We start from the raw sequence: 17,641 nt of genomic DNA on the forward strand, positions 1-17,641 counted from the left end.
TTTTTCTAGAGTGGTTTAATTTATAATGGGTATTTAAAAAATGGCATTTTTACAGAAATTGCTCATCAGATAACAAAATTTAACAAAAGTGAACACTCATTTAACCAGATAAATAGTAACATTGTACAATGCTTCTTTTCACTGCGATAAAGTAAAAGCTCATCTTAGCTATAAATACTTTTCAAACTCTCATTAGGACAAATGTTATGCCCACAAGTGATATACTTGCGTAAAAGATAAGTTAAGAAAAGCCTTACATTACACATTCACAGTTGAGCACTGACGTTTTAAATTAAAACCTTAATGAAAATGTAAAGTGATGCTACCTTCTACAAGATTGAAGTTCATAGCAAAACGTTTCTGTTCACAACACAATTAAAATTTTGCAAAATACTTCACATAGTGCCTGAAAACTAGATTCCAAAAACTGACTAAAAACAAAACTAATTTTACATAGTTTTCAACTGGAAAATCTGAGGTAGCAAAGCCAAATTTTGTGAACTTTGGATTAAAGAAAGCTGTTGAACAGTGCATAATGCCTAAAATGCAAACCAGACCTAAAGTTTTCTATTAAATATGTACAGAAATTAAGAAAATATAGTTTTGTTTTTTGTTTTTTCACAAATTGCTGGTCCTGAGAAAGAACATTACATCTTTTCTTACTATACATATTAAAAAAAAAAAAAAAAAAAAAAAAAAAAAAATCCCATCATACACAATATACAAATGCATAACACAAACTGTCATTACAAAAAGCCAATGGTTAATAGCCAAGCAGATACTTAAAATGAGTATATGTGTACATAAGATGAGATCGAAAGTTACGGATCATGCAAAAAATCTTGAGTAAAAAAAAAAAAAAAAATAAAAAAAAAAAAAAAAATCACAACTGTACAACAATATACATCTTTAAGAAATCGAACTCTAAAAAATGGGCCGGTGTCCACTATCCGTAAATGTTTTGTGACAAGGCAGAAAATTTGTTTTTAAATGTGATGCTCAATTACTTAGATTTTAAAAAGCTGCCAAGCTGCTAACAACTCATTCCCATGTCTGATGTTCAACCAGGTCATCCTGAGGAAAGTTTTGTTTGCCCCGAGTGTCTGTAAACAGACTGAGTCTGTGAGTCCTCAGTATATCCCTGGGAAAATGCGGTATGGGACAGCTTTGCAGTACTCTTCCCATGCAGAGCCATACTTTTTCCTGCACTGACGCTCATCCCGTGCATTACGGTGCACCAGCAAAGTGATCAAGTAGATCAGGTAGAAGTACGGGATCAAATGGTTGAATCCTACAGGAAAGATCAGGAATCAAATGCAAGATTGACTCAAGACAGACTGCGACAGCTTCACTTTATCTCGAAAGGAGAACTGAAATTAAACTTACCGCATGGCAGAGACCATGCCAAACCCATGATGATGTCACCCAGGTAATTAGGATGACGGACCCATCCCCAGAGACCAGACACAATAAGACTCTTTCCAGTTGCAGTAGGAATGGTTTTCAGGTCTGACAAGATTTTAAAAAACAATTTAACCCAAACAATTTTAACATTTTATGTGTTTGTTTGGTTAATGTGTTTCAAAACACTTACGAGACACTGCCGGGTCAGAAGGGTTTTTTCTGAAGGTGAACTTTTGAGAGTTGGCTTTCCGGAAAATATAGTATCCAACTCCTGTTAGAGAAGTTAAAGACTTACATTTAAAATCTGAGCATATTGATATTGTGTTCTGTAAAAGCTTCATTAGCATCTTTCTAGTGTAGTTGATTAAAAAACATGTGGCAGAAACTGACCATTCATAGTGATGAGAGTAATGATCCAGAATAAAGAGAGTTCATTGGGATGGCTGACTAGATAGTACGCCTGACAGGTGAACGTGAAGGGAACAAAAGCCAGATCTCCAAACGTCAACATAAATCCAAAGCCATCGTACACTATATCCATCATGGTCAGAAGTTTCTCCTGAAATACAGAGTGATTTGATTACAATCAGTTTATGGTTTCCACACTTCATTAAGAAATAATTGTGTTTGTAAAACTGCTGTTGTACCTCATGCCAAAAGCCATCAACGACCCACAGCAGCTGAAAGATGTTGACCAGGAGCATCGCTGGAGAGGGATTCTCTAGATTCTGGTGCTTCATTTCAGCTTGCAACATTGCAAAGTTAATCAATACCTATGGAAACAAGCAATGATTACGTTTCTTCAGTCTGTAAAAACGAACCGTTTAATATAGCACACTAAGGAATCACATGAAAACTGAGTGTTACTGACTTCATCCTGCAAATTGCAAATTTGATCATAAATTTTTGACCACAAGAGGGAGCGATTACAACATCAGTCTAACCAAAATGAACCATCACAGGGAAAATTAAAATCAGTAACAAAACTCACCCAACCCATCAGGCCTGGACGCATTTCACAGAAGAACTTAATATCGAAATTCTTGATGCGGGGATTTAACTCTCTGCCCATGAAGAAGTCATAGATAATGTAGCCTAGAGGAATAAAAAGAACATGTATAATCTTTTAAATCTATTAACTCTACCTAACATAAATGGAAATTCTCTCTTGCAATCTTTATAAAATGATTTTGTTAGAAGGCTTATTTAGTAATTATAAACAGCTGTGATTGCTCTATCCCAACTAGAACTGCAAAAAGTACTTGGAACTATATGACAACTCTGTCTGGATGTTTGGGAATACAGTCAATGCAGCCTGATTTTACACTAAGCATTATACCAGAGTTGCCTCCAGGAGCGAGCTCATCTTCAGATGCCCAGCGAGAGCGGACGAAAAGGTAGACGCTGAGAACAGTTACAATGAGCAGAGCCGAGGTGTAGAACTGCAGGAAGTGCGCATGGATGTAGCTGAGATCCACCTCCTGATACACGGCCACACCTACTGCCACAGCCGTGAGGAGAAGTGCATAGAAACCTGACGCAGAACACAATCAGAGATCATTAAACAGTTCGCTCAAAACTCTCTGAGCAGTAAAAATTTTAAAAACCAAACATAAAAATGCATCATTTTAAGCTTTTTAAATGAGAGTCATTTAGATTACGACATTAGAAATTACAACATAAAATGCATCACATTTTGAAGACTAACCATTAATCCTGTATTTCAAAGTTTTCCCATTCTTGAGAGGCATTCCTTCAACGAGCTGTAGGGCGGAGAGATGGAGAGAAATTAATCATTTACATGTGATCACTAATCAGTGTTGTTATTAACTAAAACTACTCATTTTCTTCAATCAAATAAAGCTGAAATAAACCAAAACAATAAAATGTTAGATGAAAAACTTGAATTACAAACAATACTTAAACAGGTTGCATTGGCAATTGACTGAAATACTAAGTAAATACTAAGAACTAATTATTATATTATACTTACTATATACTCATTAAGTACTAAAATGAGCTAAATAGCTAAATATAAACTAAAAATGACAAAAGCACACAAAAAAAAAACTAATTCAAAATATTAATAAATACTATAATAGTATATAATTTACTAACATAACACAAGTGGGTCAAATGGTATAGCTCTGTAATGTAATGTTATCTGTAATGATAAAAATAAGTTTAACATATTAAACTTTGTACTTTGCAGCATAGAATTTTCATAATATTTCAATTATTAAGACTAAAATCTTACATCAAGATATACAGTAATCACCAAATATTTTACATATTACATATCCATGTAGTAACATCTCTTGTTCTGTGATCTTGTGACCTTAATACTTTTTTAAAATAAAAGGCACAAGTAATATTCATAAACAAATCATGATAAGTCTGGCGAAGCGATCATGCAGGATACAAATGCACACTTCACAAGATCTCACAGATGGATTCAACTAAATCTGCAAAGTCTGTGAAATTAAATGTTTATTAGACATTCAAAAATTTGTTTAAATGATAGAAATGCGTATTTACTGAATGCTGACGGTAAACGAGAACGTATTATGTTTGCCTTTCTATTACTAATAATATAAACGCAATTGTTATAATACCTTTTGTATACCTTTTAATGCCTTTAACAACTCTATCAGATTATTAGACAGAATCGATTCTATCTGTATTAGACAGAACTGTTAAACCGTGACAGCAAACAATGAAGAGGGAGAATGTGAGCACTGTGTGCTCAGGCGCTGCCGGTCTCACTGCCGTCAAAAAATGTCCCGCCTCAAACACGGCAGCCAAACACAAAAACTTATCGGTCGATGTTGATATTTGAAAAATGCCAAATATCGGTCAATCACTAATAGTTACAGTGTGCCTAGCCTGTATGAGAGTGGATGTGATGCATCAAACTAAATCTTTCTGCTTAGGGTCACATTTTATGCTGTAGATATAACATACAATAAAGCATTGCCCAGCCCTATCAAAAAGTCCACAAACATAATCAATATTATATAATCGATAGGCAATCAGGTCCTTTATATTTCTGAAAAACCCAGAATCATCATAAGAATCATCATAATCTATTTAAACTCATGGAAACACACTACAATTTTCAGATCTTATCTTAATTACCCTTAAGAGGCTGGAAAACGAAACCAGATGTTTTCCAGCAAGGCTCTCTATCATCATGCCACCATAGCCCCTTTCACACTGCGATTCCGGAAAATACACGGGTAATGTGTCCCGGCAATTGTTCCCGGGTCGCTAGATTTTGCCCCTTTCACACTGCCAGTGATTACCCGGAATATGTGCATGCGTTGCATAACCTGTAAAGGTGCTTGATACCAGTACATGCTAACGTTCACACAGAAGGTGACCAGGCAAAGCAGAAAATAGAGCCACAGATTTATGTGGTCATGTTGTGAAAGGGGCTCAATAGTGATAAATCTAATCTAGCCTGCTTTACTACAGCTAACAGGCAAAGCAGAAATGAGAGCCACAGATTTATGTGGTCATGTGCCTAATCCTGGGTCACAGGGAGTCATGTGATTGGTGGACAGTACCTTTCCGACAGGGAGCAGGGAGAAAACGGCCTGGAAGAGAAGCCAGAGAAGGACTATGCCAAAGACCTGCCAGTCCCAGAGAGACTGAAGGGCAGGGAGCTCAAGAGGGAAGCTCTGGAGACTGGCATCCTTCTGCCCACAGAGAATGAGCAAAGCCAACACAGTCACGGGCAACAGAAACATCAGGAAGAACACACCTGAAAGACAAGAGGAAATAGAAGCATTTAATTCTAATAATGATTTATTTTAAATATCATGGAAAAAGCTATTCAGATTTAAATGTACAGAAATAATCAGACAATTTCTGAAAATAATTGTACTTTTTGTTGTGCTGCAGACTTACACTTCTGCACTTTTTTGTAGCAAAATTATTCACGTTAATGTTTTGTGCTGTGAATATTTACACAGTCCAAAATCACATTAAATTAAATTACACTTCTGCATTTTTTTGTAGCAAAATTATTCACGTTAATGTTTTGTGCTGTGAATATTTACACAGTCCAAAATCACATTAAATTAAATTACACTTCTGCATTTTTTTGTAGCAAAATTATTCACGTTAATGTTTTGTGCTGTGAATATTTACACAGTCCAAAATCACATTAAATTGCAGAGACTCACCAACTCTTCCTCCGAACTCCAGATCAGTTGTTTTGATGGCAGCGGGTGGTTTAGTTTGCGATAATACCCCCGTCTCTGTCTTTTGCTCCAACTCAACTGTCTTGCCATCACCCTGGTCCTTCCTGTGCCGTAGATTGTAGCGCCCACCTGCCTGATTCTCCGATTCAGTCTCTGTCTTCTCCTGATAGAACATTACAATGAGAGAGCATAATAAATATGAATACTTTATTCATTACATTTGTCAAAAGTGACAGTAAAGACATTTGTTACAAAGTATTTCAAACAAAAATCGCAACTGCTTTCAACATTCAAAACCATAAGAAATGTTTAATGAACACCATATATTAGAATGATTTCTGAAGGATCATGTGACATTGAAGACTGGAGCAATGGCTGATGAAAAGGATCATAAAAGACTTCTTTCAAAAACATGTTTAAAAATCTTATAGACCTCAAACTCTTGAACTGTCATTTTTATGTTCACGATCCCATTTCAACCACTGCTTCCCAGGTTATGAATACAATAAAAGTGTTTTTATGTGTTTATGTGTGTTCTGTCATGCTTGAGCACAAAGTTTCAGTGGCAATCGATCTTGCCATGAGTCTAAGTCAAGAAAAGAACCATTAGGATTACATAGTCATGCTAGTGTAGTCTGGTCATGCTTTGTTAAGCCGATTCAATTGTCCCATGAGGAGAAACATGCTGAAAAGCATGAGGGTGTGATTAAACAGAGCCCACAGTCAGCTTTAGCTTTGTGTGCACAACTAAATGGGCTCCTGTCACACATGAGAGGCACAACATGCATGCATCATGACATTCCAGCCTTTACTAGAGCAGTTTCTAACATATCTGACAAGAAACATTGAGGAGGTTTTATTGTTGCTAGTGTCTAAGACATTAATGAAACGTAAATCCATGATGTATTCATACCTCAGTGATTGTGGAAGCTCTATTAGCTGTATTATTTTCCTCTTTCTTCTCATGTTTGCTGTTGCTATTGTTCTCGTGTGGCATCAGCTGAAACAGATGACAGTCAAGGACATGTGAGGTGAACCCAGGAGGAAAACAAATGAGATAACAGTATTAAAATGGTTGAGTTAACTGCTTTAAATTAGATAAAAACTCCTATACCTGTAATCAACAAATAAGAATTCCATCGCCGGAATAAAATGTATTTTAAAATATATTAAAACAGAAAAAAGTTTTGATTTAATCTAAAAGTCATTTTAAATTGTAGTATTATTTCATAATTTTACTGTTTTTACTGTATTTCTAATCCAATAAATGCAGCATTGGTGAGCATAAGAGACTTCGTTCTAAAACATTTACAAATTGACAAAGGCATACAAAGGCTTAATGTTTTTTTGTTTAGTTTTTTGATACTATATATTAAAGTTTTTAATGTACTTAACATCCTGAATATGCTTCATATCAGATGGGATATCAGGGAGGGGGAGAGAGAGAGAAAGAAAGACCTAAATGTAGAGAGTTTGTGTTTGTTCTGTCCTAGCAAACAAGTCTAATTACCACCGGGGTGAGTCGGACCTCCAGCACTTCTTTGAGTTTTTCCTTGCGCACATCTGTGGTGCGAGAGGAAGATCGGCGGGATGTCCTAGCTGGAGAACGGGAACGACTGCGACGCGGGCGTCCTGGTGAGCGAGAGCGGGATCTGGACCGAGAGCGTGCAACACCTTGTTTAAATACTGTCAGGCTCTGCAATAAAGAAAAAAATATCCACAAGACACTGCAAGTTAATATTTTGAAGAATTTGAAGAAATACTATGACAAAAACAAATAAAAATATTCTGCATAATTTCTAGGTCACTAATCAAATAAGTAAATTTGTGTCACTGATCATGTGAATTTATTTGTACAGACAGTCAGGTGCTCTTTCTTCCAGTGAAGCACAAGATGCTCTTTGAATAATTCTTAATTCATTCATACCGTGATGTCAGATTCCTTCAGCTCCAGTTCAGTACCATCTTTGTAGATGACGGTGTAGAGTCGAGCCTTGTTGTCATAACTTAGCACCTTGACCTCATAATAAAGGTTACTGCCAGGCCAGCGGCCCATTACAGTATCTCCAATCAGAAACCTTGCAGTCGGCATCCTCGTTTTCCTACAAAATAATTAACACAAGATAAAGGATACCTGAATCCCAACCAATTCAACATGTTTTCTCCCCACTAAAAGTACAATGACATGATTGAGTTCTAGAGATGCACCGATTGACTGCCGGGGACCAGAATTAGCTGATTTTCTGCATGACGCCTGGACTGGTGAACGGCCAACCAGTCTGCCGATTCCGAGCTGGTCTGTTTTGACGTCACACCTACACTCACATCCACATCCAAAAATAACTAGGGAAGCATTGAATTCATCGGCAATTAATCGTCAGCGATTTTGAACGTGATTTTGTGTAGCTTGTCAGTAAACTACGGCTCTGTATAGTAAATGCCGCTCCCGGAGAGACATTTACATTTACTGGGAGCGGAGTGATTATTAAATGCTCAGAGCGTGGAGGGGAAATTTCTGCCGCTCCACTCCGCTCACATACTCTGATCTGAACGCACGTGCAGGAGATTACCTACTTATCACAGGAGCAGCTTTACTGACGAGATGCGCATGAATCACATTTTTTGCCCAGCCCTACGTGCCGGTGCCACAACTGTTGAGTGTCTCTGAACAACACAGAGTCTTAACAAACGCTGTTGCTTAGTTACGTGCATCCTGTTACCATTTAAACTGCACTGTCTATCATCTTGTCAAAGTTAATATTATCCACATTTAGTTTAATTTAATTTCCTACCTTATTGGAGAGAAATTGGAGAGGCATGTTGATCTGCCAGTTGCGGGTCTATCATGCCGAGATCTCTGCTCATGTTTGCATAATGATGCATTTAAAAGTTAATGACCAAATGTATCGTTATAAAGTTCACTGTGCTGCTGCAGATGAAATATAATGCAGATAACATTAAATAAACAGTTTTTCAACAGGTTAGATATTGATTATTTATCACTCAAACCCATTTCTCTACCTGTCTGTCAGTCTCCCATACCCGCCATGTTTGTAGTTTTTTAAACACTTTTCATGCGTGTTTGTAGTTCTAATCGAATTCTTGTCCACCGCGCATTGTGTTGTGGGCAATATTAGCCATTAAAGTGTGCACGGATCTGCACTTCGAATTTCTACCGGAAGCAGTAGACCACATACCTTTGGAATACTCATTTCAACATACTATGATTTGGGACATACTAATTCTAATTGTGAATACTTTAGGACGGATAGTATGCGAATTGGGATGCAGCAAGTCACATTCCTTGTTTCTGAATAAATCAGCCGTTTGATCGAATCGGTTGAATGAATGATTAAATGACTCACTCATTTGCCACCATCTACTGGTGGTTTGGTTTCATATTTTAAAACATCATTGCATTTTTCACAACATTTCTTATTTGTATATTCAAAAAATTATTTAAAACATTAATCTTATAAAATTATTTATGCATTTGCAATCTTGTGGTGTAAATGTATTTATGACACCTCTCAGCTTCATCAAACAGTCTGTGTAAACAAATACATCTAATGCCACTTCAGATGCAGCTTCTGTTTCCTCTGCAGTGGAAAGATGGAGTTTGTTGATACTGATTTCATTTGAATGGTAACAATTCTACGGTTTATTACATCTTATTATTCTAACTCAGCGGTTTTCAAATCCAGTCCTCGCATCCCCCCACTCTGCATATTTTATATGTTTCTCTTATCACTTCAGACATTTGTTCTAATTGACCATAAGTGCCCTGCGAAGTGGACAACACTGGATATTCACCATGATTCCAGTTCGAAGCAAGCATGTATATTCCATTCAAAGGGCATTAAAGTGTGCAAGACGAGAATTTAAATTGTCTTTATTTACAGAGGTATATTATGTCACACTTCTCTAGTAAGTTTCGTCTGTGTGTGAAGATGCTGGACAAATCTATGAATTAATCTTCCGAAGTGAAGTGAACTTCAACGGACTTCCCCTGCTCAGGGAATAGGGAGCAGTGAACACTGTGTAGGGATCATGTCAATCGTAACACAGTTCATTCACGTAGCTCGAGCTGGTTATCTGAATCAAGTGTGTAAGATAAGAGAAACATGCAAAATATGCAGAGCAACTCATATACAGCAACTCATTTCTGCCTCTTTCCAGTCACAGTGCAGTTTATTTTGATTGTTATTTAAGTGAGAGAACATCTGTAACTTAGTACAGTTTGGGGGAATTATAATGTTTAATAATTTCTTTTATTATGTAAATAATTGATTGCATCGAGAGAAAAAAAAGTAGATTTTTGTTTGTATATGCTGTCAATTAAGAAAATCGGAATCGGCAAACATCAGTATCGGCAGATCACACTACAAAAAAAAATCAGAAATCGGAATCAGTCAAGAAAACTGCAATCCGTACATCTCTATTCAGTTCCCTCACATTATAGGCATAACCAGTTTTATTGTCTTTCTTGTTTAAATAACTATTAAACAAATGCAACAGTCTGAAAATTAGAACATAGTAGAACCAAAATGCATCAACAGAAACTCTGCTAATGATTGTATCTAGCAGTGCAGCCTTTAAAGATGAATTCAAGTGTGTAATCTCTGTGTCAATCGCATCACCATTTTTACAACTGGTTCAAGCACTCAGACAGGTTTTACCAAGACTAAATGTGGGTCTTCCACTAAAAATACAAACTACAAACCTCATGTCGGGAACCTGAGATGCTCAAACAGAGTTTTGGTAGTGCCATTGTTTATACTTGTTGGGACAATTAACCTATGAATAACTTACTTACAGTTTACTCTTCATATTAGGCTGGAATATAAGTATTTTTACATGAAACAACACACACTTAACCTTTAAACTTAATGCACATGAGCATTTGCATGACCCTTCAAAACATAACTTAAAGATTCTCTGTGATATTTCAAACACGTTCAGTGGTAAACCCATGAGGGAAACACCAGAGTAGCTGCACATGGCCTGATGACAATGAAGTGATGATGTCAGCTGCCGTCTCAGAAGTGCTGATGGGTCTGAATAACGCACCCACAATGTATTCAGCACTATTGTTGTGCTCTCAATGGCCTTTACGAGAGGGATTCTACTATCACACTGGTATCAACAACTTCTGGCCGATGAGACCATCTATCCATCCATCTACAGACAAAAAGCCTTTACTATCCATCCATCTACAGACCAAAAAAATAAATAAAAAATCACTACAGAGAGATCAATACAAGTATTTTTTTTTATAAATGCACACTTCTCTACTTGATTGCTTCTTGTTTTTGGATCTACAGATAACTGGAACCATATGATGCATCTTTACAGAACAGTGCCCTAAAACACAATTACACTACTATGCTTTCAAAAGTAAAAATCAAATAAACTTTTTTTTATTACTTATCAACTGTATTGTTTGAATAATTACTTAGCTTTTTACAGACATTCATTCTTAGATGAAGAATATAATAACATTTAAGCCGAATAACCCAAAACCAAGAATAATAATCATAATAAATCCACCACTAATAACAACGTATTCAAAATGCAGAATGTTTTTTTTATTTTTATTTTCTATTGTTGCAGTCTAACAATTAACGGGTTATAGTGTCAAAATGTTTCTGGATATCACTTATTAGACATTACAACATAAAATCTGTAATGTTTCATGTAATGAAAGACAGTAATGCTTGATACTGATAAAATAATAATAATAATAATAATAATAATAATAATAATAATATTTTAGAATAGTTGCAAAGAAATTCTGTTGTAAAGAACCAACACCACCACCAACATATCATATGATTTTGGCACTTAGGGAAGGCCAGAAACATAAGTTAAAATTTCTGCTCACACATTTCTTTTTAAGCAGACACTCTCCATTACAGGAAACACCCAAATATTCATATTAAAACCATATGTTAAGTACTGATCATAAGCCATCTAATCCAATGAAACACATTCCAGACATTCCTGAACCAGATCACAGACACACACACACCCAATACTGGAATGAAGTCCAGCACTGCAGAAATCCCATGTGCTTCCAGAGAGTTGAACTGAAACTATAGAGCAAAAGATTTAAACGGAGTGATTGTGCGTGGGCGGAGTCAGGTGCTTTTTTGTTATGCAAATGAGGGGCACACGACGACACGCGCGCTTTACGATCACTCTCACTACCAACATATATTCAAAGTAAAACTTACGACAGAAAATCTGGTTTTACTTTTTAAATCAACAGTATTTCAGACACTGACCACATTAAGTGATTTTACATTAACAAACCAGCAAAACAGAATACCCTAGCTATAGCGGACTGACTATAAACTCTGGAATATTTAATAAAACTGTGATAAATTAAACTGGTATTGTGTCTCATTGTACTTTCATGTTATGCAAAGGCACCCAGAGCAGATTCACATGCTGCTCCTTTAACACAGCAAAAGACTGACAGGAATGGAGGGAAAACGTCATGTATTCAAACCATTGTCAGTCCGCGTGCGAGAGAGGCTCATAAACAGAAACAATAAATCGGTGTTCATAAACAACGGATACAGAAATCAACAGTCAGAATGAATGAATAGTGTATTAAACACAATTGTTCCGCCAAACCACAGAGTCAAGTAACTATTAAACGGGACTATTTTGCCCACAAGTGCACATACAAGACAATGAAACCGAAAGGTCCAATGTAGATGATCATTTTAACAATAAAAAATAATAAACGAATGAAGATCTCGTGAGGTAAAACAGACGAACTGTGTTAGGGAACAATAAATGCGCGCCGTGCCCAAGTTTCCTGTCTAACGAACCGGCTGGAAATCGGGTTATTAATTCAAGGCAAATACCAAAACAACGCTAAAAAGTTGTACTATTTACATAAATAAAGAGTTTAACTCGTTTCTACAAGATATTATATTCCATGCAGATAGAGCTAGTGACCGTTAAAAGCAATACATTATGTTTACTTCATAAGAGTTGCGGGCGGACTGAACGCTGATCTAGTTCTGTACCGTTAACTACGCAGTCACAATAAAGCCATTCTTATACAAAAACAAACATGCAAAGTGAACTGATTAAGATTTCTTACCTTCAGTCGATCTTAATGGCCTAAAAATCTAAAGCTTATCCTCAGAACTTCATAAAATAAAGAATATTGTTTTAAAACACGGGACCCCGCTCTGAATTCGTTCCTCCCTCTGTGACCGCTCAACCTACCAGCGTCCTTGAGGGCGGGAAGCTCTCTGATTGGCTGGGATGTCCCGTTTTTAAATTTTTGAATTTTCTGATTGGACGGCGGTGGGGTTTACGTGAGCGTTGATTGGAGGCGAGGCATTTGAGTTTGAGTGGCGAGAGAGTTGATCAGTGCTGTATGAGGAGGGGGCAAGGAAGTCGACCGGAAGTTGAAGTCGGCCGCGTGCCGCCATCTTGTAGCAGAACTTCACTTGCGTTAGCATCCCCATTGACTCCCATTCATTTTTGCGTCACTTGACAGCGAATAACTTTACATCTGAGGCGTTTAAAGACTCCATTTGTCCATTATTTATTTTCTAAAGATACACGACAATGTATAAAGGGCTCCATTACCTTCTATGTTACATTATGGCCCCGTAGAAACAGTTTTCGTAAAAATAGTAGGCTAACGATTGCGTCATAACCACTCGACTCTCTGTCCGCACAGTAGAGAAATTACCGTACAGACAGGAGGAGAAACTCGCAGGCATCGGGGGAGACGACAGAGATATGGCGGTACTGGCGTTACATTTTAAAATACTATACAAAAATAATTAATCAGAATACTTACTCCTTGCTCACTCAGGGCCAAATAACTCCCCGCTCAAGCTCGCCGTCTCTGCAAGATTAACGATGGCAGTTTGCACGCACAGCTACTAGAAGATTTACATCTGTCAGACAGGTTGCTGACGTCATCAAGCTTAGTTTGAGTCTGCGCGTCAGAAACGGAAGTTCTAAAAATCGCTAAAAAACGGGCTTCACTTGTCTCAATAGAGATCCAATCAGTTCTCTATGACCAAATAGAGGATGGACAGCCGACGCGGTCCTGGCGAGAGAGTTGATCAGTGCTGTATGAGGAAAGAGAGGATGGACAGCCGACGCGGTGTGCTTCGAAACGCGAAAAGTTTCTTAAAAAGGGCAATTATAGTTGGTTAATAATGGATCGAAGCATAGAAAGGGTCAACATGATCTTTAATTAACCGGAAGAGACGTTAATAACTTATGTATTTTTTTAAAAGTCTGAACTGGAGGGTAACTAATGTTTTTAAAATACATAAACTCATCACTAAAACGAAACGTTTGGTGGATTTTTTTCTGGATTAATTTCATTTACAGACTGATCACTGTTCAGAAATACTCTTAACCACCCCTTACAAAACAAAAAAGCTCTAAATAAAATATAACAAAAAAAAACTATAATCAAAATATAAAAAACAATAAACACAAACACCACACAAACAAATTAAAAATTCTTTTTAAATGAAAATTGACACCACAGTAATCAGGGTATTAAAAATTATAAATTCTATTTCTACATTTACATTTCAATCTTGTGAACTCACACATTAAACTACACTGTAGGGCAAGTAAAGTGTCGAAGTTAAAATAGATTAGATTTCTGTGGTATCATTTACATAAATTGTATAGATTATATATTTTTATTATAATTATTTTTAATAGCAGTCCTATTTCTAATATAATTTATATATATATATATAAAAAATGTTTTTGTACAATATTTGCAATGTTAACCAATCAAACTTGTTCATCACAAACCAGCTTTTCTTTGAGTATGCTGAAAAGTAGGTGCACAGCAGATGTAGTCTTACTCAGTTTCCGTTTTTGCAAAGTTGCATTGCTGCATTTGACCTCAGATGAACTCTAGCAATGCCTTTACATGCTTAATCCTGGAGGTGTCAAGAACTGTGCATCTGATGCTTGAACCGCTCATACTTAGTAACTGCTTTCCAACCCAGAAGGATTGTTTAAGAAGAGTACAGTGTTCAGTAGCTGTTTGTGTAATGCTCATATTTAGTTGCAGTGTTAGTTCAGTCCTGCCTTCTTCCGGTTTGCCACAGCTGAACCGTGCAGCAGCAGACAGAAAAGTGGCAGCATTTGTTACGGAGGAGGAGTGATGTCATGCTGAACAAGGCGTAAATTAGTGGTTTCCAAAGTCAAATACTCAGGACTGAGTAGATATTAATAAAAATGCATTAATATAGTGATTAGAACCATTCAGAATGTGTTGCTTTAAAAGAAAAACACAGTGTGGTAATCGTACGTTAATTGTCAAGTAATCAGTTTTAAGTCATTTCCACATTTAAAAATCTGAAATAAAATGCAAACAGCAATGTATTGCAATTTTTATTTAATGTGCTCAAACAAAATGTTAGCATGTAAGAAACTTCTAATTAACATGAAAACAGTATGGTACAACATGAACGATAGAACAGAAATGGATTTTAAACAAAGGTCGTAAAAGTGTCACTGAAGCAAAATGCAAAGCAAATGAATAAAGTTATGGCAGGCCCTAAATGAGTACTCTCTATATATACGCATTTAAATTTTTGACACATTAAATGCAATTTCCGAACAAGGCACAAACCATGAAGATCACAAACAGGTTTATCCAGGAATGAATCAACCCTGATCAAAATATTTTACCTGCTTAACCTAAAGACCAATCAACAATAGTTATTTATTGTCAAAACAAAGGTGGATCAGGAGATTGTGACGTTCTATAGATTACCGTTTAGCTTTGGTGATAGTGCCGATCACAAAATGACGGCCGTCTTGTCGGCAATAGAATCATTTGAACTTCTACAGGTTTTTAAAGTGCAATCAATGCTGTAAACACTCTATACAAACTTTCTGATTCCTTGAGAGATTATTTTGAGTGATGGTTTTGAAGTGAAAAGAAATGACAAAGGATTGACAAGTGAGCATGGCGGGGGGAAATGGATAACGGAGGAAAAATCTGTTTAGAGAGAACGTCACAAATTCATATTCTCAGTTATTCTCCTCAAAATTCGCACAGCCTATAATCACACTTCATGTTTGTACAAAGATTTCGGTCTTAAAAAGCATACTTCCCAATAAAGTTCCCTAACAAAAGCGTGTTGGAAGATAAAACCTCTGAAAAAACAGAGCCGAGTGCCTTCCAGTGTGCAGAAAGAGGATAAACATTAAATGATTGGAAAAAAAAAAAAATCCCAAAACCATTCAAAAAGCTGTTATGTGTTTCTAGGTCCTCATTAGATATTCCAGACTTTTTTAGTTGGTAAATACCCCATGCAAAATGAATAAGTAGCCATACATGATCTTTCACATCTTTGAATCCCAAAATAAAGTAACATGAGTAAAATGTCAAACCCCTGCAAATTTATTATGGCTATAAAGAGGTGTCCGTTGCGAACTGCATTTTGAGAATGCATATGGAGAACATCATTCATCCACAGTTTGAGGGCAGAGTGGATGATTAAAGAAAAAAGGAGAGAGAGAGAGAGAGAGAGAAATATGCGTAACAATGCTACACTTATTGCTTACGAACGGAAAAGAAAATTATTTTTCGTGGCAACCATTTTTCCCTTACCAATCATAAGAAGACATGCACTGAAATCGAAAGAAATACGAAAAGAGCCTACGGTGAATAAAAAGTTTATAGTATTTCTGGTTAGCACTATCTACAGATACGGTCTGAGCTGACGCTGACGTCAACCTTAACTTCGATTGGCTGAGAGGATTTTGGTAGAGAGCTACAATGATGTACAGTAGAAAGGCATTGTCCTTCGTGATCTTTCTGAACACTTTGCAAACACACAAGATGAAGGTATACAGATAACAGTGGCTTATTAGAGACAGCCTGTCGAGCATTCACTTTTGAAAAGAGAATAATAATGAAAACTGTCCAAAAGAGCAAGTAAGCTACCTGATGTGGTCATGGCGTACATTAGAACAGGTTGACTGAATGACTTGCAGGTATAATGTTTATTTTGTTGTCATTTTAATATACATATTCTGGTTAAAATAGTAGGAAGACAAGCTTTAGAGTCCTGCAGCAATAGACCATACTCATTTGGTTGGCCAGATTCAAGGTTTTGCTCTATACAAGGCCAACTTAATGTTACTTCACCACCACCGCTACCACCTTTTTAAATTCATAAACAAAGCCTGCCCTTTGCTAAACAATGTGCAGTAAAATGAATGTCATCTGCTTGTTTTACAATTTCACTCTTCGATGGTTAATACAGTATGTAATTCAGTAATAGTTTGTCTTTTTTCTTTCCACAGTAAAGAGTCATCCATTGCATACTGACAGTCACTTCCTTAAGACTGTGTCCTGACCTCCTTCAAGATGGGGCTTTTGGTGTATGGCGTCGCTTTGAGGCATCTGGTTATCCTCTCGCTGTTACGCCTCTTGTGCCCCCACGCTCAAAACTTGTGTCTGTCCCGGCATGATACTCAACAGATCCTCCGAATCATCATGGTTATTGTGATCACCACTGGTTAAAACTGTAATTTCCCATTTTCATTGCTTTTGAGATAGTGTCTTAAACTGAAGCTGACCTCTGAAGTGACAGATTGTGGATAAAAAAAAAATACAGGTGCATCTCATCCTCCTATGCAGAGTTTGACTTGCCCAACTCCTCCCTGATTGCTGAAAACACAAAATCGACAGAAGAATTAGAAACAGTCCACTAGCAGTACACTAACAGTCAAAGTTTTAGACACATACTCGTTCATTATTACTGTTTAAAATATTCTAATATAATAGTGAAGTCATTAAAACTATAAAAGAACACAAAAAGATGATATGGGAATAATGCAGTGACCAAAAACAAATAAATCTTTTATTTTAAATGATTAAACATTCGGCACCCTTTATATGCTGAACACATGTCACTTGTTATTACCCATTCAAACTCATTTATTTGTAATTAAAAGTTTTATTTGTTTAAAATGAATAAAAATGGAAAACACATACA

At 36.5% G+C, this 17,641-nt stretch overlaps 2 protein-coding genes across 3 annotated transcripts in view; both read right to left on the reverse strand.

The window, feature by feature from the left end:
* On the reverse strand, nucleotides 1-12,873 carry lbr (lamin B receptor). 2 transcript variants are annotated; one of them, XM_042778021.1, is made up of 14 exons: nucleotides 12,733-12,873; nucleotides 7,540-7,714; nucleotides 7,141-7,308; nucleotides 6,526-6,612; nucleotides 5,595-5,775; nucleotides 4,974-5,170; nucleotides 3,113-3,167; nucleotides 2,744-2,938; nucleotides 2,396-2,499; nucleotides 2,052-2,177; nucleotides 1,795-1,963; nucleotides 1,595-1,675; nucleotides 1,387-1,509; nucleotides 1-1,291 (listed from the first exon to the last, which is right to left on the reverse strand). In XM_042778021.1, exons 2-14 carry the CDS (start codon nucleotides 7,702-7,704, stop codon nucleotides 1,131-1,133), a joined length of 1,812 nt encoding a protein of 603 aa, XP_042633955.1. In that variant the 5' UTR covers nucleotides 7,705-7,714; nucleotides 12,733-12,873; the 3' UTR covers nucleotides 1-1,130. The 2 variants fall into 2 exon arrangements, with proteins under 2 accessions (XP_042633955.1, XP_042633954.1); XM_042778020.1 differs by having other exon boundaries at nucleotides 7,123-7,308.
* Nucleotides 12,874-15,007: 2,134 nt separating this feature from the next.
* LOC109080220 (protein enabled homolog) overlaps nucleotides 15,008-17,641 on the reverse strand; it is a 59,237-nt gene continuing 56,603 nt past the window's right edge. The window contains 1 exon segment of the mRNA XM_042778022.1: nucleotides 15,008-17,313. Within this exon segment, the coding sequence (XP_042633956.1) occupies nucleotides 17,276-17,313 (38 nt within the window). The 3' untranslated portion in view covers nucleotides 15,008-17,275.

Source organism: Cyprinus carpio, chromosome A20, assembly GCF_018340385.1.
Source record: "Cyprinus carpio isolate SPL01 chromosome A20, ASM1834038v1, whole genome shotgun sequence".
NCBI lineage: Eukaryota > Metazoa > Chordata > Actinopteri > Cypriniformes > Cyprinidae > Cyprinus > Cyprinus carpio.

Bases quoted from the DNA above. Each gene is read 5' to 3' on its own strand.
- lbr (XM_042778020.1), bottom strand. From the start codon at position 7,704: ATGCCGACTGCAAGGTTTCTGATTGGAGATACTGTAATGGGCCGCTGG. The intron at 7,309-7,539 runs GTATGAATGAAT...TCTTTATTGCAG, and splicing joins TGAAGGAATCTGACATCACG to AGCCTGACAGTATTTAAACA. The intron at 1,964-2,051 runs GTACAACAGCAG...TCTGTATTTCAG, and splicing joins TTGATGGCTTTTGGCATGAG to GAGAAACTTCTGACCATGAT.